At 32.9% G+C, this 25,736-nt stretch overlaps 1 protein-coding gene across 5 annotated transcripts in view; it reads left to right on the top strand.

Annotated features, from left to right (window-relative positions):
• Positions 1 to 25,736, top strand: part of Clcn3 (chloride voltage-gated channel 3) — an 81,252-nt gene that overhangs the window by 12,563 nt on the left and 42,953 nt on the right. For 2 of the 5 annotated variants that reach the window (XM_046447735.2, XM_046447737.2), the window contains exon 2: positions 428 to 603. In XM_046447735.2, the coding sequence (XP_046303691.1) occupies positions 444 to 603 (160 nt within the window). In that variant the 5' untranslated portion in view covers positions 428 to 443. Of the gene's footprint in view, positions 1 to 427; positions 604 to 16,963; positions 17,320 to 19,840; positions 19,992 to 25,736 lie in introns of those variants that run through there. The other 3 variants (XM_046447736.2, XM_046447738.2, XM_058580362.1) reach the window with 3 other exon arrangements.

Here is a 25,736-nt window from a genome sequence, read left to right as displayed (position 1 = left end):
AGAATTTAGTGCTAGAATTGGAGTATATTTACTTTCATTTGTTATCTTTCATCTTTTGTACGCTTACTATGACCTTATCTAACCAGTCATGTTTTACAAACCTTACTGGTTTGACTGCTTTTATGATTGTCTTTTGAATGCCACATATGTACTTTTCAAGTTTATTACTAATGTCAGTACAATTGTGTTGAAATCTTATTATGATGTTGAGCAAGAATACAAATATGTTTTAAAAATTAAATTATGTATCAGCAATGTTATTTCTGGAACATAACAATAAAAACATTGTTATAGTGAATAAACTTAATATTTTTAATACAAGTATAATTTTTTTTTTGTGTGTGTGTGTGTGTGATGTTAAACTAGGTATTTGTATTATATGTTGGGAAAATGGAAAAACTATTTCATCCCCCCTTTTTTTTCCTAGATAATCAGACAGCTAAATGGAGTCTGAGCAGCTGTTCCATAGAGGCTATTATAGAAACAGCTACAACAGTATAACAAGTGCAAGTAGTGATGAGGAGCTCTTAGATGGAGCAGGTGTTATTATGGACTTTCAAACTTCTGAAGATGACAATTTGTTAGATGGTGACACAGCAGTTGGTAAGTTCAGCATTAATACTCAGTATTTATGTTCATGAGTATCTACCAATAAATATATTCATTGTTTTATTGAGACTGACTTTTTGGATAACTTTTGAAAATTGAGGTGAATACAAGTAACGTAAACAACCATTTCAAAGTATACATTTCAGTGGCATTCAGTACATTTACTGTGTTGTACAACTACCAATACTATCTAGTCCCAAACTATTTTTCTTTACCCTAAAACAAAACCCCATGTTTGGGTAAATTTTTAAATTTAAATATAATGTAAATGCAAAGAAAGGTATACATCATTAAGTCATAGGTATATCTGTAAAGTGAATACAATTCATGTAACTATCTCTCAATCAAGAAAAAAAAATATTATCGATACTCCCAGGATCCTCTTTTGGTCCCTTTTAAATTTCTAAGGTAACTATTATTTTGATTTCTGTTTAGATTAGCTTTGTAGGTATTTAAATTTGACATAAATAAGGGGTTAAGAAGTGTAGCTCAGGGGTAGAGCACTGGCCAATCATGCATAAGGCACTGGGTTCAATCCCACTGAAAAGAAACAAAGAGTTGTTGGTGAGGTTGCAGAGTCCCTGACCCCAAGGGTCTCTTATAAGTCACCTTATCCATTTGTTCAATATATATTGTATGCTTGGTATAGCTAGGTGTTATATATAGTGCAGAAAACAAAAGGGATAATATTCAACTTTGTATAAACAGAATTATATGTATTCTTTTGTGTCTGATTTCTTTTACTTGTGTTTTGAGATCATCTATGTTGTTTGCATATAGTGGTAATTTATTTTCTTTGCCATGTGATATCCCATTGTGTAAATATACTGCAGATTTTTCATATTTTGTGATAGTTGTATATACATATGAAATGTTTTGGGCATGGGATCAAAGTTGACACATGAAATTAATTTATATACATAGCTGTGAGGTGGTATACACTATTTTTAGTGTGTCTGGCACATGAAGCTAGGTATAGAATTTTCCACTTCTGGTGTCATGTCAGTGCTGAAAAAGTTTCACATTTGGGAATATCTTAGATTTTGGATTTTTAGATTAGTGCTGCTCAAGCTGTGTAATACTTCCTGAGCTTCAGAACTCAGAAACCACAGAGTATAAAGACTCAGAGGTAGATTGTTCTGCCTAAGGTCTTGTGACTCTACCATTTATGCTAAAACTTATTTTCTGAGCTTCTAGCATTTGCATTCAAATAACTATTATTAGATTTAGTTTTATCAAAATGTTTATGATTTTATTTAAATCATATCCCTTCTGGGTGGGATATTCATAAATACTGTCTCTGGGAGAAGTATTTCAAAAGAAAAGACCTGGCAAAGTTGATAGAGAGTGACTATTCCAAAAGCTGGCTAGTCTTAACAAGACACCTCTTAGGATGAAAACACATCACAGTCTGGGATCAGGCCTTTGGTCCTACAGACACGGAACCATGGTACCATTATCATGAAACTTGAGTTCTAAGAAGTGAATTTGTATTAACTTCTTAATATAAATTTAGATCTCTATGGTTTAAACCACAAGGTAAAGTTATAGTGATAAATATACTAATATTCTATTTTATTTTAAAAAAGGATATAAACCAGTTTATAAAGATTTTACAAAATTCCATTTTTAGTGTATTTGACAATGATGGAGTAAAGGGAAAACAACTTGAGATGACATAAAATGTAGAGATGAGACTGATTTAAAAATGTTATTAAGCCAGGCATGGTGGCAATGTCTATAATACCAGTGACTTGGGAGGGTGATTCAGAAAGATCACAAGTTCAAGGTTAACCTCAGCAATTTAATGAGACTCTTACTCAAAATAAAAAATACAAAGGGCTGGGGATGTAGCTTAACAGTGGAATTCACTTGGGTTCAAATCCCCATTATCACAAAAAATAAAAATAAAAAAATGATACCAATATACTTTCTAAGAAGAGACTACAAATTTGTCTCTTAAGTTTTATAGCAACAAATGAATAGGAGAAGCTGTTTGGTTCAATGATTCATAATGTTTATAAGAAAAAATACTAACCAGTAGCTCAGCAGACACCCTATTTCTGAGCGACCTTCTTTCTCTTTTTCTGGTGACATTTTAAAGTGGTTACTGCCTAATGCATTAAACAGTGATTTTTTTTTTTTTTTTTTTTTTTTTTTTTTTTTTTTAAGGAATATGCTTGGAGTAAATAGTAGTGATTTTCACTGGGCTTTTGTTATAATATCCATCGATATCTCCTAATTCTATCACAGGATCTAATTGTACAAGGGCACCAGTTGAGCATCCCTCATCCAAAAATCTGAAATCCAAATGCTCCAAAATCTGAAACTCTTGTGAGGTCAGAAATGATGCCACAAGTAAAAAATTCCACACAATAAAACTATTTCATCCACAAAATTATTTCAAATGTTGATTAAAATTACTTCCAGGCTTTGTATAAGGTATGTTTAAAACATACTTGAATTTTTTTGTTTAGAATTGAGTCTCACCTCCAAGATTTTTCATTATGATTTTGAAAATATTCCAAAATCTGAAATAATCAGAAATTTAAAGCACTCTGGTCCCAACTATTTTGGATAATGGATATTTAGCCTGTATAGCATTGATTAGTTGTGATGGTATGGCAGAATTCATAAATATATTTTAGAGTATCTTGTAATAGATGGACTATATAGAATTTTAGGAGGTTATCAATATATATTTTGGTTTTTTGCTGAGATTTGAAAGGGGTTTTAGAATGATATCAGAAGTATTTATCCTGCTAGATTTCCTTATGAAAGAGAATAGGCCAGGCACAGTGTAGTGTATGCTTCTAATCCCAGCTATTTAGGAGATTGAGATAGGAGGATTGCAAGTTCTAGGCTAACTTGTGCAACTTAGTGAGGCACTATCTCAAAATAAAATAAAGGACTGGGGATATAGCTCAGTGGTAGAGTACTTGTTTAACATGTGGAAAGCCCTGGGTTCCATTTTATTTTTGTTTGTATTCTTGATCATTACCATTCTGCCTGGAGTGAGATGAAATCTTATTATAATTTTGATTTGCATTTCCCTGATTGCTAAAGATGTTGGACATTTTTTCATATATTTGTTGGCCATTTGTATTTCTTCTTTTGAGAAGTATCTGTTTAATTCATTTGCACACTTATTAATTGGTTTTCTTTTTTTTAGTGTTGAGATCTTTACATATTGTGGATATTAATCCCCTATTAGAGGAGAAGCAGGCAAAGTTTTTCTCCCATTCTGTAGGCTCTCCTCTCATTCTTTTTTTTGTTTTTAATCTTTATTTTGTTTATTTATTTTTACATGGTGCTGAGGATCGAACCCAGTGCCTCATATGTGCGTGGTAAGCGCTGTGCCACTGAGCCACGACCCCAGCCCTCTCCTCTCACTCTTAATCATTTCGTTTGCTGTACAGAGCTTTTTAATTTGATGGCATCCCATTTATTGATTCTTGGTTTTATTTCTTGAGTTTTAGGAGTCTTGTTGAGGAAGTTAGTGCCAACACCAAATGATGGAGTGTTGATCCTATGATTTCTTCTAGCATTTGTAAGATTTCTGGTCTAATTCCTAAATCTTTGATCCATTTTGATTTTTTTTTTATTTTGGCTGTAGATGGACACAGTACCTTTATTATTATTATTATTTTTTTTTTTTTTGTGGTACTGAGGATTGAATCCAGTGCCTCATATGTGCTAGGTAAGCAATCTACCAGTGACTACAACCCCAGGCCTCTATTTTGAGTTTTATATGGAGGGAGAGATAGGGATCTAATTTCATTCTTTTACATATGGATGTTCAATTTTCCTAGCATCATTTGTTACAAAGGCTGTCTTTTCTCCCACATATATTTTTGGCACCTTTGTTGTTAGCCTGTATTACAAACATTTAAAAAAGTAAAACAAAGCTAAGTATTCTCCAGTGTTATTCACAAAATAAGAGGCTTTGAGGAACATTTCTTCTTTTAGGCAGCAGTTCCCTAGCTTTTTATTTCCAAACTCCCTTTTTACTATTGAGGCCCCCTAAGAGCTTTTTAAAAGTGTAGGTTATAATGATCAGTGTTTACCATATTAGAAACTAAATCAGAAGAATTTAAAAACATTTAATTCAATTAAAAATAACAGTAGGGGGCTGGGGATATGGCTTAGTAGTAGACTGCTTGCTTAGCACGTGTGAGGCCCTGGGTTTGAATCTCAGCACCACATAAAAATAAAATAAAGATATTTAAAAAAAATAATAACAGTAGGGCTGGGGATATAACTCAGTGAAAGTTCTTGCCTAGCCTGCATGGGGCCCCAGGAAGCCCTTCAATAAACAAACACAACAAGCAAATCCCCTAACATTAATAAGGTTTAAATAAAAAACATATTTTCCAAAATAAAAATAAACTTATGGAAAGAATGGCATTGTTTTACCTCTTGCAAAGTGTGCCCAGGACTGGGGAGGACTGGGGAGCAGCTCTGTGGTTGAGTGCCTGTCTAGCCTATGTGAGGCCCTGGGTTCCATCACTAGTACCTGGTACTTGTGGGGTTAATCTCTAATGCCTGGTTTAATAGAAGATAGCTAGATATGTTCTTTAATCTCTTATAATGTTTTGGTTGAAATTACAAAAAAGGATAATAAAACCCAACCTTTTGTAAATATAAAGTTGGAAGAAATAATTTAATAGCTTTCCAGACTGTTGTGAATATTCTTCTTTGAAATGATACCAGAACTTGACAAGTGAAAATTTCTTAAAGGTTAATTGCAATGTGGAAACCCCATTAATGAACATTTTGTGTTCTGTTAAATTAAAATCCATTGGCTCATCTTTCACTTTTAAAGGATCCTATTACCCATTCATGACTTTATAATATGCATTAGTCATTTGGAAAAGTGATTCTTTGATATATTAGTTTCTCTAAGGCTTATATAACAAAGAACCACAGGCTGAGTAGCTTTAAACTGCATATTTATTTTCTTTCATTTAAATCACATATTTACTTTCTCTTCTGGAGTTGTCAGGGGTTGGTTTCTTCTGAGGCCTTTCCTTAGTTTATAGATAACCATCTACTCTCTATGTCTTCACATGGTTTTTCATACGTGTGTATCTGTATCCTAATCTTTTTTTCTAAAGAGGCTAATCATATTGGATTTGTACCCACCATAATGATCTTATTTACCTTAATTATCTCTTTGAAGAGTTCATTTGGACCTTATCCCCAAGTACAGTCACTTCCTGAGACATGGGGGCTAGGACTTTAAGATACGAATTTTGGGGGAACACAAGTCAACCTGCGATGACTGATCTATGCAGATCTTGCTAGTGTTCACTATTTCATTTCACAAAATCAAGAAGTCACTTTCTTTTTTTTTTATTATTATCATCACCAATCCCATCAGAAAAGTCTGTAACTACTGGGAAGATGTTTGACTTACAGTGGTAAATGTAAGTTTCTAAAATTAAATTTTTGCTTGAAAGCTTGAATTTTGTTATCGACAACAAATACTGTCAGATATTTTACTTGAAGAGACAGGCTCATTTTATATATGCTGAGAAAATGTCTGCCAGGTCTCTAGGTCTAAACAGCTATAGTTAGCTACTCCTAGCAGCATTTCTCTTAGTTTTCATTTCTTTCAATAAAAATGGTAAACTGTGACACAAACCTATAATTCCAGCTGTTTGGGAGGCTAAGGCAGGAGGATTTCAATTCTGAGGCCAGCCTGGTCAACAGAGGAAGACACTGTCTCAAACAAAACAAAACAAGACACAGAACAAACAATAACTGGTGTTCCCTGAAAAAAGTTTGCTCACAACTCAAACATTCATACAAGTGCTTTTAGTTAACATGGAATCATTATACAACAGTATGAACAAAAGTGCTATATGTATTCTTTCTATTTTGTCACATAGACTGTTAAAAAGGTAGTATCCTTAAGAGTTATGACTTAATAAAATGAATATTATTTACAATTTTACCCAGGTCATTTGGAAGAGAAACTGACTTTTGCTTTTTTTTTTTGGCAAGTACATCATGGTGAAAAATATGACTTCTAGACATTCTGATGCCTCTGCTTTGAGTTGTGCTAGATGACAGCTGTTTTAGCCACTATTGTTTTTGTACCATAATTGCAAAGGTCATGAAAAAGACAAAGAATGTTGTGGTTGGCTGAATAATGACTCCTTCCACACTCTAATTCCTGGCACCTCTAAATATGTTACTGTACGAGATAAAAAAGCACTTCCTTGTGATTAAATCAAAGTTTTGAGATGGGGAGATTACATGGATTGTATGGGTAGAACTAATGTAATCACATAGGCCTTCAAAGAGAGAGGCAGGAGGATCAGTGTTAGTGGTAGACATGGTGAAGGAAATGAGTGATTAAAGTTATACCAGGCAAATACAGTGAGTCAAACCTCTGGTAGCTGGAAAAAGCAAGGAAACCATTTTTTTCTTGAGGCTTCCAGAAAGAATGCAGCCTGTAAAACATCAAAGACCAAGGAGTTTAGAAAGACATGATATCATGCTAAGTACATTGTGGCAACCTGGATTTGAGCCTGGAAGACAAGGAACATTAAGAGAAATGCTGCTAAGGGTAGGAAAGACGGTGGAATGCAGTGGTCATCGTTACCCTAAGTACATGTATGAAGACACGAAGGATGTGACTCTACTTTGTGTACAACCAGAGATATGAAAAATTGTGTTCTATATGTATAATATGAATTGTAATGTATTCTGCTGTTATATATAACAAAATTTAAAAAAAGAGAAAAGCTGCTGAAATCCAGGTAAAGTCTAGGGTTTACATAATAATTATATTCCACCATTAGTATTTTGACAATGTGCCATGGAAATATAAGATGTTAATAATTGGGGAAAATCAGTAGATATTCAGGATCTTTCTGTACTACCTGTGCAACTTTTTGAAATCTAAAGTTCATTTTGAAATCTAAAGTTCATTTTAAAAATGGAGTTCACTTTTATATAATAAGAGCAAAATGTGCTTATTATAGAAAATATTGGTGATAAAGAAAAATATAAGGTAGAAGACAATCCTGCCATGCAGGGGTAACCAGTTTTTTTTTAAACTTTATGCATATTCCAGTCAACAGTAATTATTAGGTTACTTTATGGGCCAGACAACAGGATAAGTGCTTGGGAGAGAGCAGTGAAGAAGAATGATATGGGTCTTTGTGTTAGGGAGCTTACACTGTAATGAGAGAAAACCATTAAAATATATAAATAATCCCCCCGCTCCCCAAAATTATAATATTACAATTATTGTGATATAGTAAGATATTTAATGTGAGAACAAGTAAGTGGGGGAACCTAAGATATGATTATTTAAGGTGAGGACTGAAAAATGAGTACAATTCACACAGGTGAATGAGGGAGGCAGTGAATGGAGGCGCTGGGACCTGGGTCTATAGAGTGCAGTTTGCAGGCACAGGGAACAGCTTGAGAGAAGGCACTCAGGTACGAACAAGTTTGAAACTTGAGAGAAAGGTGGCTGGAGTGCAGAGAATGGGAATTAGAAAGGAAAGGATTGAGGCTGAAGAGGGAATTAAACAAGGTCCAAATCATGTAAATTAAAGTTTTGGACTTTTTTTCTGAGAGTAATGAGGAATCGCTGAGACTATGGAGGTAAAAGTAATAATTCTGAAGAGAGACAGTGATGTTCAGTGTTTTGAAAATTGATGGTAGAATTATTGCTAAAGATAAAAGTTCAAATGTTCCTAAGACTACTGGAGTTGATTGCTTTCTATGAATAAGGAAGCTCTTTGATATCATTTCAGTTTAAAGTGCTAATAAAATAATCCAAGAGTAGCTTTTTAGTAAACATAATATTCTTGTATGTGGATTTATAAGCAAAAAAAAAAAAAATCTGATAGTGTAAAGTTATGGTATCCAAGAAAGGGATTCTGAGTTAGAGTAATTTGATTTTGCCTCCAGTGTTTTAAAGATTATGTTTTGTCTTCAGTAGATGACAAGATGATTTTAGTTGTATTGTTTTATTTGGCATCTATGGATAACATTGGTTGTATGTTCTAATGAATGAGATATTTGGCTACATGTCAGATTTTAAACTCGAATTTGACAACAAACTCTTTTAGAAAGTATGAAATCAATACACTGTGAATCTTTAGTAAAGGGTGTTTTAGAAATTCATAAAATGAAGTTAACAAACACCACTGCTACCATTTAATGGCTGGCTGTTGGGAAAAGGTCAAAACTATTTCACATGGTTTACCCAGGGTTATTTTTAGAAATAATTCCAAAGTTCATCTGATACTTGTTCTAAGCAAGGCTGTGTTCTTCATACATTTGATACCCTTCACATTCTATTGCCAACTACCTTATAAACATTTCCTGCACCTGCATCTCCATACTGCTTCAGCGAGCAGCCTACTTAACCTGCTTAATATATGTAGAAGTAGGGGACTGCCCAAAGTTGTGTGCTTATATGAGTAAGGTAATGCATTTAGGGAAAATTAACCCATACTAAGCTTATGAAATGTTGTGATTCAGGATGTTTCAAAAGCACTAGGAAAAAGATAATGAGACTTAATATTGATAAACTGGTGCTTTCATAAAATCAGCCAAAGATTGCAGTGGTAAGCTAATCAACTACTGTGGAGTATCATTTGAAGTCATTGGAAAGAAGTGAGCTTAATTTTTATTAAGACTATGCAGAACCTGATGATTTGTACCTCAAATATTATCTGCAGTTATTCCCATTACTCTGGAAAAAAAATTAAAAAGGTCCAAAGAAAGCTAACTAAAATTAAGTAAATGAAGATAGTGTGTGTGTGTGTGTGTGTGTGTGTGTCTGTGTGTTTTGTACACTCTGCCTGTCTCCCTTGAATGTAATGATGTAATGAATTAACTTCTTTTTTTGGTGCGTGTATGCTATTACATAAGACAGTACCTAAGAACTGTCCTTGAAAAAGTTACCACTTAGAGGAAATTTCTTAGAAGAAGTGTTTAGAAGAAATTTAAAGTCAGCGTAGATACTCGATGAATCTTGTTACCTGCAACTGATTGAGACTTAGATTACATATACTGTTTAAGAATAAGATTATTACTGGCTCCAAAATAAAAGATTAAGCTAAAGGAAAAATAAAAAGAGGAGAGGGAGAAGTTTCTAACTCTTAAGACTTGAATTGTGACATAACACACATCAGAAAATCCATAGAACACAATTTTACAGTTTCATAAAACAAGCATCTCTGCAGCCCTCCCAGGTAATAAAGCATAGCCATATTCCAAAAGTTTCCTGCGTGTGCCTCCTTGATCATGATACCTTCCTTTTCTTCTAGAGGTAGTTTTCTCTTTGTAAATCACTTTATTGCTTTACTTTATGATTTGATCATCTGTGCATCTTAAAAGAATGTAATTTAATATTACCAGGTTTTGAAGCTTAAATAGATGGAATCATTTGATGTATATGCCTTTGTTTCTTGCTTTTATGCAATGTAGTTTTTAAGAATCATATGCAAGTATTGCCATCTATGATTTTGTTCTAAATTGTATCATTTTTAAATGAATATGCTACAGTTTGCTCATTCATTTTATTTTTGATATATCTTCAAGTTCTTAACAGTTTTTGGTAGTTACAAGCAACGCTACTTTGTAAATTATGCATGTATCCTGGAGTATAAGTGCAAAAATTAAAAAGGTCCAAAGAAAGCTAACTAAAATTAAGTAAATGGAGTGTGTGTGTATGTGTGTTAGGGTGTCATTTGTCCTAGGTGAGACCTAATTGGGTCATAGATTGTTTTCCATTGTCGTATTCTAGTATTCACTTAGACTAAGAATGTATGAAAGTGTTTATTGCTCTATATTCACCAACTACTCAATATTGTCAGATGCCTAATTTATCATGGATTCTAATTGTGGTTTTAATTTGCATGTTCTTGGTAGCCAAAGAAGTTGAATATCTTTGCTTACTAGCTATTTAGAAATCCTATCTAAGAGGACATTTGCCCATTTTCTGTTGAAATGTGTATCTTTAAAGATTTGTACTTCTTTGTTTTATAGACCCAGACTTTTTATTGAGTAATGGTGCTGTAAATGATCTTCTGTGTTGTGGATTGCACTTTACCCTGATAATGGACGTATTATGAACAGATGTTCTTAATTGTAATGTGGTCTTATGTATTAATCACTTGCTTTGTTGTTATTGTTTTTGTTGTTGGTTTTTGGTACCTGGGGTTGAACACAGGAATGCTTTATTGCTGAGCTACCTCCCAATTCCTTTTTATTATTTTTTTTCATTTTGATATGGGGTCTTGCTGAGGCTGTCCTTGAACTTGTGATCCTTCTGCCTCAGCCTCCCAAATCAAGGGGATTACAGGCATGTGACCTTCTGCCTACCACTTTTGTTTTAATTAAGAAAAAGATATTCATATCCTAAAGTCATGAAGATGTTTTCCTATATTATTTTGTAAGAGCTTTATTTGCATTGTATGTTTAGGTCAATAATCATCTTAATGTATTTGTGTGTGGGGTGTGTGTGTGTGAGGGTGTATTTAATTTTTTTTGGTATATATATGGACAGTTATCCTTTTATCAATTACTGAGAAAATATTTTTTTTCCAGTCTTGTACAGTGTTACCTCTGATCTATATGAAGGACCCGAATATAAGATGATCTATTTCTATACTCCCTATTCTATACTATTAGTTTATTTTTTTGTCCCAATAATTTTTATTTATGTCTTCTTGTACTGCTGATTCTAATTCCTCCCTTCTCCCTCCACCACCCCTCCTTTCCCTTTTCCCTCTTCCTTTGCCTTCCCATCTCTCTACTCTCTTCCTTCCCTCATTCATCTGCACTGTAGATTTTTCATTAGTCTTTTCAATAAATCAGTTTGCCTTTATTTTTCTATTATATACCTGTTTGGTTCATTAATTTCTAATCTTATTTTGTTCTACTTTCTTTGGGTTTATTTTGATGATTTTTTTTTCTAATTTCTTGGTTAGCTTCTAAGTTTTAAGCATTCTTTTCTGGTAAATTTATTAAAGCTATAAGTTGCCCTCTAGATACTGTTTTATTTTTTATGGCATAAACCTTTATTATCATTATCACTAATTTAAAAACATTTCAAATTTGTATAACAATATATATTTTGACCTATCGATGACTTACAAGTGCAGTTAATAATTTCCAAACTGATGAAGAGTTTCTGGTTATTTGTATAGATTGAAACCAGGGCCTTGAGCATGCTAGGCAATCACCACCAACCTATATCCCCAGCTCTTTTAAAAATTTTATTTTATTTTTAATACATGGTTTCACTAAGTTACCCAGGCTGTCCTTGAACTTGAAATCTTTCTTCCTTGACCTCCCACGTAGCTGGAATTGACAAGGAGTGGGCCACTGCAGCTGGCTGGTTAAGTTTTTAATTGATTTATAATATTATTATGCTGTGGTGAGAGAATATACATTGTATAATTTCAATAAATTGAAATTTTTTTTCAGCTTGCATGGTGGCTCAGGAAAAAGGCCAATTTTTATAAATGTTTCCTATCTGCTATGAGAAAGAGAATGAATGTGTATGGTTTTTTTTTTTTTTTTTTTTGGTTATGGTGTTTTCTAATACCCATTGGGTAAAGTTTGTTACAGTCTTATGAAATCATCTGTTTTTCCTTTCTGATTTTTCTCCTTGTTTCAAAATTTAGTATTTGCTAGTGAGGTGTTGAGACTTTTCACTGTATTTATAGATTTGCCTACTGATACTTGTCATTTTGTCTGTTTTTGCTTTATATACTTTGAGCTCATGATAGTAAGTTATATCTTCTTTGTGAATGGAATGATTTTTATTTTTTAAATGATTTTTAAAATTTCCACTTACACTTTCCCCCTTAATGTTTACTTTGATATTACTCCCTGATTTTCTTTGAATTAATGTTTGCATGTTATACTTTTTTAGAAATCCTTCTACTTTTTGCTTACATGTTTTAGTTGAGACATAATCACATAGTTGGATTTTAAAATTCCGGGTTAAATGTATTTATCATTTAATTGGAGCATTTATTTCATTTACACTTAATGTAAATATTGGTATGTGGGTTGAAATATTTCTAAAAATTAGAATTCTTCGTTCTTCTTTTGCTTAGTCCTTGAACCAGCTTGAGTTTATGTGTGAGTATATTTGACAAATTCCTTGAAAATGAATTGTTTAGGTATAAAAAATAACTATTTTTTTGGTTCTAATTTTGAAAAAGTGATTTTTATGTGATGTTTATGAAAGAAAACTTTGTTTTTAATCCTCTGATACCAGACAGCCATGTTAAGAATTAAAATCAGGGCTGGGGATGTGGCTCAAGCGGTAGCGCGCTCGCCTGGCATGCGTGCGGCCCGGGTTCGATCCTCAGCACCACATACAAACAAAGATGTTGTGTCCACCGAAAACTACAAAATAAATATTAAAAAAAAAAAAGAATTAAAATCATTTATGTGTATGAGGTATGAATATTGCAAAACTTTTTTCTTTTTGATGCTGGAATTTAACCTCGGTCCTTGTGCATATGCTTTACCACCGAGCTATATCTCCAGTTCCTAAAACTATGTTTTATTTTAAAATTTATTTTTTGGTTTGTCTATTTTCAGGATTCTTAACTGTTCTTTCTTTCATGCTATAATAACTTTGTAGCTACATGTGTAGTTTGCATTGATTTTCTTCCTTGAAGGTTTTGCTTTGTCTCTCCCCCCAACCACCAACTTTTTAAGTTTTCAGATCTTTTTCTTAGGAAAGAGGACTTGACAACGCAGGTTAAAGTATAATGCCACATTATGTGTGCAGATATAAATCTGCAGCACCCACTTACCATTGTGATCTGTGGGATTTCACCTGCTGCTTCCAGTGAAGATTTTAGTTTTAGAAGTGAAAGATATAATTTTTTAAATTAACATTTATCTCATATAAGTGCTTTTAATTTATAAAACCATTTAAATATTTTCACTATAGAAAATCTTAAAGTATAGAGATGAGTAGTGTTGTACCTTCTTATCTTCATTACTTAGCTTAAATAATAATTCATGCCAATTTTGTTTCATCTCTATTCTTATTTTAAAATAAATCTGAAGTATTTCATATAAGTGGATATATGCACATATATATTTCATTATGTGCTTGTAAAAGATCAAGGTTCTTTTAAAAACTATTATCTAAAATAGAAATGGTTCCTTAAAATCAAATGTTTCACAATTCTCCAATTGTTGCACTAAAAATTATACATTAAAATAGATATATCTTTCAGTCTTTTTGTTTGTTTGTTTTATTTCTAAACTTTATAAGTTCCCTACCCTTTTCTCTCACTACTTATTTGTTCCTACGTTCAATTTTCCTTATTGCATTTTTTGGGCTGTCATTTAATATGTTTCTCTGTCCCTGTATTTTCTGCAAATTGATAGTTAGATCTAAAAGGAAAGAGAAGGGCTAGGGTTGTGGCTCCGTGGTAGAGCACTTGCCTAGCATGTGTGAGGCATTGGGTTCAATTGTCAGCACCGCATATAAATAAATGAATAAAATAAAGGTTCATCAACATCTAAAAAAAATTTAAAAAATAAAAGGAAAACATATTTTTAAATATAAATATCTCTTAAAACTAAGTGGTATATTTCTTGAATCTTTAGAATTATAAGGAGCTTAAAGCATTATGATGCTCTTGTCATCTATCCTTACCCCCCTGGTTTTGAGATAATGGTAACACATCCTGGAGAGGTTGTGGTTTATGAAGAATCCCATGTCTAGTTGAGGTTAGAATCTAGAGTCTTTTGAAGATAGAAATATCCTTTCTTAAAATCTTTTTAAATATTTTGTTTTAGTTGTACTTGGACACAATACCTTTATTTTATTTTTCTGGGGTGCTGAGGATGGAACCCAGTGACCGGCACGCACTAGGTGAGCGCTGTACCACTGAGCCACAACCTCAGTCCCTTCTTCTGAATTTTTAAGTCCTACATGTGCTACCATTTCAGTGTTTTGGATTTTTCAGTATTAATCCTGAGCATTTCCCCCAAGCTAGCACAAAACTTCATGAATTTGTCATCTGCTCTCCTGCTTTAACCTCACTTTATTGTAATTCTGTTATCCTGGGTCATATCTACTCTGTATCAAAGTCCTGTTTGCCACACCTTCCAGTGTACCTTGTACTTTTCTAAAGTGTGACTGGAACACATTTTAATCTAAGTCATGATTCTTTTACTCTGAGAGAAAGTGATATTATGGACCCCATAAGCATGGGAAATTTGCTAACTCATGGAATTTTTAAAAATTTCACACTTACTGTTACAAAGTAATATATTTTGTTTTACAAAATTAAAGTGATGTGGAATTATTTAAACACTGAATGCAACCCCACCTGCCTACTTCTTCCTCATTCCTCATGATAACAATTATGAGGTTTGCTTGCCTCATTAAAAAATTAACTCTGGGGGCTGGGGTTGTGGCTCAGGGCTAGATTACTTGCCTAGCACGTGTAAGGTGCTGGATTTGATCCTCAGCACCACATAATAAATACATAAAATAAAGGTATTGTGTCCAACTACAACTAAAAAATTTTTTTAAAAATTAACTATACAAATACAAGTACAATTATCTATATCACACGTACACATGATTTTTTATCTTTAAAAATAAATATATTTGCAAAACTTGTACTTATATGTCATTGTCAATAGTTTTTACAGGAAGAATATTCTCTTTTTAGTTAGTACTAGCTGTCATTTTCATTCTTTATGACCAAGTTGTAGATCAGGAAAAACAAGTTTGGATAGTACCTACCAATACCAGGAAAACTTGTAGGTAGGTTTTCCATTTTATGTAAAGTCATGTAAGAATGTAAATAATGTCATAAAAAAAAAAAGAAATCATTTACAGATGTCCATAGAATATCTTTTTAGAAATTTTTATGGTAAAAAAACACACACCAAAGAACCACAAATGACCAAATTTATATTGTGGTAATTTAGTAAAATTAACTCTGTCAAAGATTTCCTGGTCCAAACAAAACAAAAAACTGTTTCCAAGAAAATTTGAAAAACATAGGGGATTCTATCACTTTATTTCCTGTCATAAATGTGAATAGTTAGCATCAGGATTAAATGGAATGTTCCTGTGGCAATAATTCTAGTCTATATTCCTTTCCTGGAACCATGTCTCCCAATCTCTAGTGGGATTTTTCAAGAAGTTCTATTTATCTGAAGGTTCATATTTTTTGGAATTTAGAAGCCTGTTTCATTTATAAAATTGAAAGAAAAATTTTAAAAAGACCCCAAATAACTAAAATGTACTATAAAGGTCAGATAGAACTTTCCTCTTTTACTGCTTTCTAAAGTCTGTCTTTCCTTCTCTTACCTGCAATTTTCATATATTCATGTTGAGTTGGAATGGTTGTCTCATTCAATACTAAAGAAAACAAAATTTTTTAGAAATTTCCTGAGTTCTGTGAAATTCTTTCTATGGACAATCCTTTTAATTTACTGGCACTATATAAATATAGGCATTTCAGAAGGAGAATACTCCATTTTAAAGAAATCATCTTAGAGGTAGCTATAAATTTTTGAACTGTGATTGAAAATGAGCATCAGTTTTGTTTGGATTAGTTTTAAATAAAACTTTATTTCTTATTTTGTGATGTTATAAAATTTTCTAGCAGAGAGGCAATTGGAGTACTTTGAAACATTTTCTACTACAAGCCTTTTAAGAAGCACAAAGTCTTTGTGAGATAGGAACAAAATGGGTAGGTAGGAGAGAGAGGAAAATCTCCTGCTTAGTAAATCCTTTTTTTTTTTTTGCATACTTTCCACACACAATAGTTAAGTTACTTAGTATGTTGATAAGAAGTTTCTCCTTTCTCCTCCAAAGATAGAATGTCTACTGGTTAGTTCCTTGAAGGAAACCAGAAGCTGCTGGAGAGGATTAGTAAATGAGATAAATCCCTCAATTTACAGTTATTCAGTCTTTTAAATCTTAAGTTGAAGACTGTGGTACATTTTAGCCAATCAAGAATACACTTAAAACCAAGTTTTAAGTGAGAAACCTTTGGTATGTTTTAGTTTTTTTCATTGTTATGACTCTTACGACATTACTGAATAAAATTAGTACATTTATATTATAAAAGTGTACAATATTATTGCAGTGTCGCTTTCATCTGCATTAGAAATGAAAAGGGTCATTGTCTTCATCTATAATCTCCTTTTTATGTCTATTAAATATTTTGTTCTCCTTATGTTTATTTTAAAAAGAAAGAATGTTTATATTGTCTTACTCCAGTTGCAACCGAAGCTATTGAAGTTATATTGTGAGTACTTTCAAATTCTTGGACCAGTTTTGTCTGTTATAGTTGGCGCTTAGTCATCATCACACGTAGCAGGACCTGATTAAGAAGGCTGTTCCGCCTCTAAGCCTTGCTAGATTGTAGCCACTAGCAACCAGGCTGCAATAATTTCCCTTTGATGACATCATCCGCTGTGGAAGAACCCAGTTGCTTCAGCCAGTCGGAACTACAGTTCTAAACCCTCATCAAATATGGCATCTCCCTTCCCTGCTGCAGCAGGGGTGGGAAAAATGCCACTGTCTTTTTAAGCTAGCAGCGTTCTTTTTCTTTTTCCTTTTTTTTTTCTTTTTAAAAATTCTAATCATGGATGCTTCTTCTGATCCCTATTTGCCTTATGACGGGGGAGGAGACAATATTCCCCTGAGGGAATTACATAAAAGAGGTAATACCATCCCCTTGCTATGAATCCTCTGTTGGTATGTTTTGCATGCTGCTGGGCGGTTCTGTAGCTTAAACAGGTTCTCTCGTTTGTCCTTTAAATGCTGCAGTATGTTGTTTAGTTGCCCAGGGTTGTTGGGGGGAAATGCAGTCTCCCGAACGGTTCTGTTGTCGTCCCGATTGTTTTCTCTGTGCAGATTAGTACTGCTTCAGATCACATTGGGCTCCGACTCCATCTTCTGAGTGAAAATCCTCTTTCTGTTTAACTATGAAAATGAATTAAGCTGCTTTTACAGCTAAAGTCGTATTGGTTGCCACCTAAAAGTAATGTTTTTCTTCCTTCAGAAAACTTGTGTTTCCTTTAATTTACTCAGAGAAATAAAGTGTCTGTGTACTACTAAATTTCAGCTTCTGCCAATTGCCATGTAGATTTACTGCAAAGTAAAATTATAGTAAAAGCTCTTAGTTACATTTTAGAACATTTAGAAATGGCAATAAAGATGAACAAATTTTTATATTAACATTGTTCATTTAATATGGATTTAGGTAACTTGCATGTACTACATTGTTTTCCACAGGTATCTTATAAAATTTGGTATGAATAAAACACATTTAGGGTGATTTTTGCACATCTGAAAAAAACACATCTGGGAGTTACTAAAGAGGTCCATGTTTACTTTACTGCTATCCTTTGCAATTTTAACAGCATTTGTATAAAATAGAAAAGCACCCCGTGCTTGTGTAAATCTTTTGGCAGGCACTGCCGCTGTCTCCTTAAAATTAATTGCATGCTAATTAAATTCCTCTTTTATTCATTTTTTTTAAATTGATACTTTAAAAAATTGATTGACATTTGTTGTTCTAGAAGAAAAATCTCTTACCTAGATAACTTTGTTTATGAGACCTATTAGTTTGAATTACTGCATGACATTATAAACTTACTTCATGGTTTTACCCAAACTTTTATTTATGAAGAAATAAGGAAGTCATGATTTTCTTGTGTATATTAGCCTGCTTTATTTAAAATAACTTTGTATCTTTATAACAGTTTTAAATCCTACTAGAATTTATGATATTTTCTACAAATATTTATTGGTTGCATTGTGTGTACTAGACATTATTTTAGGCTCCGAACAGTTGCAGCATTATTTATCCTGAGGAATTCTGTAGTTAATAAGAGATTGCTATTTTATATTTTGAGAAAAATTCTGTAGTGATCACTTTACATGTATTGTGCTTTCTCCGAGTTGCCTTTATAAAATTTCAATATATATGTAAATATGTTAATACACTTGAGGAAATACCTTCAGGTATAAAGAAGAAAATAATTTCTGCTAATCTCACCACCCAGGGATATTTTTTTCTGTTATAATTCATAATGAGGTGATGATATATTTTTCTTTACCCTATATTTCCATGCTCTATTCCCACTTGTGTTAAGAATTTCTTTGAACAGGAAGCAAGGTGAATGAATAATGATTGTTTAAATGTCACATTATTTGCTAATTCAACTGTAAAAGCAGACAGGCAAGTTTTCTCTGTGCTGTTACAACATCCGCTTATTAATGTTGATAAACTAGAAGGCTTGAGCTTGAGAAATTTAAATTCCACGTGTGAACCCTGATGGGCATTAATAGAACTTACTAATAAACTCTGTAAAATATATAATTAACGAAAAACAAGTCAAAACATTTGTGAGAGAAAGCATGGTCATCGCCATAATAAAAGGTTTTTATTTCTATTATATTTTCATAAATAACTCTTTTAAGAATCATGCTTAGGGACTAAATTGACCCCACTCTACCCACTCTAGGCAGCTCACATAGAGGAACCTATCAATATAAAGTAATTTTTCTTCTTTTTTTTTGGGAAAGCAACATGTACTTGTGGATCAGTCAGTTATGAGTTTTGTTTGACTGTACTGTATTACCTAGAGCATACTATCGTGTCCTAGTTTCTATGGGTAAGAGGTGGTAGTCTATAATATATGATTCATTGAAGCCATGGGTCAACACAAAGGAACTGGTAATGTGTAGTTTGGCAACTAACATGAATCAAGAAAATGAATCAAGGACTGGGGTTGTGGCTCAGTAGTAGAGCGCTTGCCTAGCATGTGTGAGGTACTGGGTTCAATCCCTAGCAACACACACACACACACACCAAACAAAACAAAACAAAATAAAAAACCTAAAGAAACAAAATAAAGCTATTATGTCAATCTACAACTAAAAATATTTGAAAAAAATGAATCAACTTCCCTATGAGGACAAAACTGCAATGATTAAAAACAGATCTTCAGGCTGATAAAGAGTGAAGAGACAGATAATCAAAGTATAAATTTGCAAAGATTATCAATAAATTAAACATGGATTTGTTTTCTAAAAACCTGCATGCTAAAGCTGAGGCTTATCTTTATTGGGTAAACTAGTACTGTACCAGTTTTTTCTTTCCTTGTCTTTTTTCTTTTCTTGTCATCCCTGGGAATTGAGCTAGGATGCTTTGCCACTGAGCAAACTCTTTTTATTTTTTATTTTGAGACAGGGTCCCACTAAATTGCTTAGGGCCTCACCAAGTTGCTGAGGCTGGCCTTGAACTTGTGATCTTCCTGCCTCAGCCTCCCAAGTCACGGAGATTACAGGTTTGTGCCACTGTGCCCAGCCTATACCAGTTTTCAAGGTGAGATGGTAAATAATGAAACTTCTATCCAAGTGAATTATATATATATATAAGCTAGATGTATAAGTAGTTTCAAACTATGATTGCTATTGATAGATTAGAAATTAACATTACATTTTAGAAATAGCCATCTTTGGGGGTAGTAGATTTCCTATACAGAACCAATCAAGCTACCTCATACACTTTCTCTTCCTTTTTTGTCAGGGGACTAACCAAACCAAAAAAAAAAATTGATTTGTTTGGACTGTTGTTAGTTTTATTTAGTACTCTTGACTTTCTTCTTTTGTTCATTAAGTTTAAAGTAGTTTTGGGGATTGAATTCCTTTCTTTTACCAAATCCTTATAATGGATCTTTGGGCCTTGAGCCTCCATATTTACTCCATGAAGAGATATTTTTTTTGGTGGTCTTAAGAATTGAACTTGGCCTAACACATGCTAGACAATATTATAATACTGAGATAAACCCCCAGGCCCATACAAATCCTTTAAAACTTATTTGAATCGTTTTTTTTTTTAAACTTTTTTTCTTATTTATTTATATAAATAGTTTTATAAATGAATGCCAGATTTGTTACTACACATTTGGTTGAAAAGACATTTTCTCATTGACTTGCCTTTGCCTTTTTGTTGAAAATTTATTGACTACATATATGTGGACCTTTTTTTTTTTTTATTGGTATCGGGGATTGTACTCAGGGACACTCAACCACTGAGCCACATCCCCAGTCCTATTTTGCATTTAAAAAAATTTTTTTATTGATTTTATTATTATTTTTAAATACACAACAACAGTAGAATGCATTACAATCCTTATTACACATATAGAGCACAATTTTTCATATCTGTATATAAAGCATGTTCACATCAATTTATGCCTTGAATATTTTTTATTCATAGTATTTATTAAACTCTTGTGTATATATAAAGCTTAACCAGTTGCTGTGGAGAATGATGGTGGTAATACTAGCAATATTAATGATAGCTAATGCTTATGGAATTACTGCTTGCCATATGCTGTTCTATGTGCTTCACATTTATCAAATAATTTTAATCCTTATCACAACTTTGTGAAGTAGGTATTATTATAGTCTCTATTTTCCAGGTGATAAACTGAGGTAAAGAAATGTCAGGATTTGATGCAGATATTTGGCTCATCCTCTAATCCTAAGGATATATGCTGCTCACTGTATATATCTGTAATGACCTGCCTGGGAAGGCTGGTTAGGGGCATAAGAAGGCTTCCTAAGTTGAAAACAAAGAAACAAATTAACTAAGGAAGTTAATAACATTTCTAGTGAATAGTAGAGACAGCATTTTCTGTGGGACTTAGTGGGGGAAGAGATAAGTCTCCTTTTAACAAGTGTTATTTAAGTAGACGTCTTCCAAGTATGAAGGAAATTTGATAGGATATGTCTTGGCAGAAAAAACAGAATAAGTAAATGCTATGACAAGAGTGAATGCTTCGTATGTTGGTACCTGATTGGTTTGTTGTATCAAAACTAATATACTTGCTTTTTTGTTGAGTCAGTAGAAGCAGTAATAAAGAAAGGTTTGCCACTGAGCAAACTCTTTTAGCCTTTTTTTTCCTGTTACAATAGATGATTTTGTTCTTTTTTTCCCCTCCTGAAAGTATTAGTAGTTAGCATTTTTTGCACATCATTTTTAAATCCCAAAAAGATATGCTTATTGCCAAAGGGACATTGTTTAGGCTCCTTGTAAATGATTTTAGGATTCAAGTGCTTGTTGCCTTTTTATTACCCCTAAGTTTTTATTCAACCAGCAAATTAAACTTCTTAAAAATTAATTCATCTGCATGTCTGTAAGTTGTTCTAAAAAACAACAAATAAAGAGTCTCTATTTTGGTGTTCAAAACTCTTTGTTTTATACTATTGTTTTAGAATAGTCTTAAATTTTATTGTGTCTATAGTATTTGAATTTTAAATCTTCAATAAAATCTTGACTATTTTACTACCTATTTTACTGCTCTATTTTCTAAAAATAACTGACACTTTACTGTGATTAATTTTATATCATCCTATGGCTTGTCATACATCAGAAATATTTTTTTTTGTTAAGCTTTCAAAATGTTGCTGAACATGGTGACTGGGGAAGCTAAGGCTGGAGGATTGAAAGTTTCAAGCCAGTCTTAGTAACTTATCAAGACTCTGTCTCAAAAATAAAGACTGGGGATGTAGTTCATTGGTCAAGTGCCCCTGGGTTCAATCCCCAGTACTAAAAACAAACAAAAAAATGTAAGCAGATTTTTTTTACATTTTTGTTCTTTATAACATTTAATTTGTAGTTTTTGTAGTCCTTTACCACTTAAATTAGGTCAAAAATAAATCTACTTTCGTTTCTTTTGTAAATTCATAAAATTTTTATCATGTAATATCCAGGTCACCCTAATATGTAGAGATATTTCATAAACATTGAATTTGCTTCCAAATGTACATATGTCCCAATATCCACTCTACCTAAGGATATTGCTTTTTATTTTGAGCTGGTGGCAAAACAGAGAAGAAAGTAGTGAATTGAATTGGGTAATGAGCTCAACTTTGCTACTGACTGGTTGTATATATTTGGTCAGCTTTATTGATGTTGGCTATAGTCTTTGCAGTTTAGTTATATATGACTGTGGATGACTGTACAGATTCTAAAGAGCATTCTCTGTATTTATACTGTTCATTTATCCATCCAACATTTAATTGACCACCTACTAAGTGCAGGACACTACGCTTTACTATTACATTTTAGTCCTTGATTTGAGAGTCTATTATTCTATTACCAGTAACTTTCTAAAGCTTCTATTATCAACTTAAAACACTACTTTTCCCTCCCTTACCAGGGTGCCCATTTCTTATCAGTAAACTAACAGAGGGAGAGGAAAAAAGCACATTTCATGTATATTGAGAGGCAGGGTCGGTAGGGAGAGGAGACTAGACTTTCTGCTAAAACAGAAGTAATTCCGTTGTCAGGGAATATATGGAATGTTGGATTTCTGCTTCCTTTCTTCAATATTTTTTAAAGTGTATGTTTTCTTATACAATAATAATCTACATTATGAGTTTAAATGGCAAGTCTTATTATTCTTACATCTTTGGAGATGGACCTCAGAGGTAGTCTAAGATATTCCAAGTAACTTGGAACTCCCTTTTCAAGGAAGCCTGTTTGAGTGTTCCTCTTTAGGAAGAATCTTAGGCTGCTGTTGATGTAACTGTGAACTTTACTATTGAACTCAGTATAAGATGCAGCAGCTTGTGTGTGTGTGTGTGTGTGTGTGTGAGAGAGAGAGAGAGAGAGAGAGAGAGAGAGAGAGCGCAAGGGCAGATAATTTCAATTAATGCTTGTTTTTCTCTAGTTTAGCATTCATTATAGTACAGGTTAACGTGTTGGGCACAAAATTGATTGGATTGTACCTGGTATTTAAAAAAAGAATGAAAATAGAAAATGAAATATCACTATATGTAAGAGTAAACATTCATTACTAACCTTTGGTTTTACTTGAGTACATATCTGTTAAAGTTGGAGAATTAATTTCTAAGTATTTACTTGGAAGGATAGTTACCTCTGCCAGGAGTAAAGCCTTCTTGTGGCGTAAGATGAATCTGGAACAACCTGATGATAAAAAGGGGGTGCCTTAGTGTCAAAGATTTCTGCTGAAGCATGGGAATATGAATACTGGGAACAAAGTACCCTCATGGCTATTATTGCAACATTTGAAGTGCTATAGGAAAAAGTGGGTTGGAACCTGGAACCAAAGGCCAAGGAGGAATAGTGATGGTAAAAGGTAGGGTTATATCACTCATCCAGAGGCTAAGTGCATTGGCACGTGTGTTTGGGGAGAGGGCAGTAGCTAACAGTTCTTAACCTACTGCAAGGGAAGAGAGTATACACATATCTTAAAATATACAAGTGAACCACTCTGAAATTATTTTCTTAGGCACCATTGGATAGTGCTAATGACTTAGGAAACAAACTGAGTTTGAATCCCTGTTCACTACTTATTAGTAGTATGACCTTGAGCTTATTTTCTAATATTATCTGTCTTGTTTTTCAAATAGAAAAATAGAGATAATAATACCTACCTTGCATGTTGTAGTAAATGAACTATTATATGTAATTACTAGTACTCAATGAATGCTAGTTGTTTTTATTGTTATTTTAAGACACAAGCTAGTTAACAATGTCAACCTCTGCATGGGAGAACTTATTTTAATTCTGATTTACTCTCTTTTATCTGTCTTTTCCTTCATCATTTGTGGGGTTTATTGTTGTTGTTTGTTTTAGTGGTATGGAGAATTTCACTCAGGACCAAAAAATTAATTGTTTTGTTTTTGGTATTGGGGGGTGAACTCAGGGCCTTATGTATGCTAGGCAGGCACTGAGTTATACCCCCAGCCCTTTTCAAAATTTGAGACAGGATCTAAGTTAGCCAGGCTGGTTTCAAATTTACAATCCTCCCACCTTGCTTGTTGAGTAGCTGGGATTACAGGTATTCAACATTATGTCTGGCTGTCATTTGTACTTTGGTGATATGTCTGAGGCCATTACCTAACCAAAATCATAAAAATTTGTTCTTGCATTTTCTTTTAAGGGTTTATAGTTTTGGCTCTTATTTTTAGATCTAGCATCCATTTTGAATTATTGTTTATGTATTTGTGTAAGGAAGGGTTCTACTTTCATTCTTCAGCATGTGTACAGTCTATTGTCCCAGCATCATTTGTTTTTTCCACATTAACAAATTATTGTTACAAAGAATAATGAATATTTTTTTAATATTTATTTTTCAGTTTTAGGTGTACACAACATCTTTATTTTATTTTTATGTGGTGCTGAGGATCGAACCCAGTGCCCCACGCATGCCAATAATGAATAATTTTAAACTTTTTAAAAATAATTTACATTCTTTTGTTTAGATTACAAATGGTAGTATATAATGGATTCTGTTATAGGTATTCTTGAATTTTATCAAGTTCTGTGTGGAAAAGTAAGTCTAAAAGTCTTCTTGGTACAATTTTTTTTTTTTTTTTGCAGGTAAATTGCAAGCCTATTATAGTTCATTCATTGGATAATTTTTCCTATTGCTAAAATATTTCGGTCTTTTTAATATTTAAACTATGAAAACGTCTACTATTAATGGAAAACTTGATCATTGATCATGCATTTTAAGAAATTATTTCTGTGTTCATATGACAAAAATTAAATTATCAGAAATTATGGAACATAAAGAATTAAATTATCAGAAATTATGGAACTTTTGCTTAATGTAAAGCTGAAGAACTTATAGTCCAAATTCATGAGAATGTTTTCTGTCATATTGTCAAATTTTCAGTTAAGATTAATATCATGAGTAATATAATGCAGCCTAGTGAAATTTTAAACATCGAAGTATTTGAGCAGAAATAATAGCTTGTGTTAATTGATCTCCTATTTTCTGTCAAATGTGATGTTAAATATTTTACCATATAGATCCATATACTAAAGATTTGTTTAGTAAATTATAGTGTGTCAAAACAGTTGAATATGTTATATGTGTGTGTATACACACATACACACACATATATGGATCTAGTCTGCACACTACAGAAATGGATGACAAAGTGAAAGTATGTCAAAGAAGTTAATAAGTAATTGGTACTGGTTTACAGAGATGGAATTTGACTCTTGATCTTTCCAACCTCAAAGTGCATTAAAGTCATGGAGTTTCTCTACTAGGCCACTCAGAAGGAAAAGTGATCTTTTTTT

Source organism: Marmota monax, unplaced genomic scaffold, assembly GCF_021218885.2.
Source record: "Marmota monax isolate L192 unplaced genomic scaffold, Marmota_monax_Labrador192_F-V1.1 WCK01_AAM20220418_F8-fsc00040, whole genome shotgun sequence".
In the NCBI taxonomy this organism is placed as follows: Eukaryota; Metazoa; Chordata; class Mammalia; order Rodentia; family Sciuridae; genus Marmota; species Marmota monax.
This window is presented reverse-complemented; position numbering and strand designations above follow the sequence as displayed.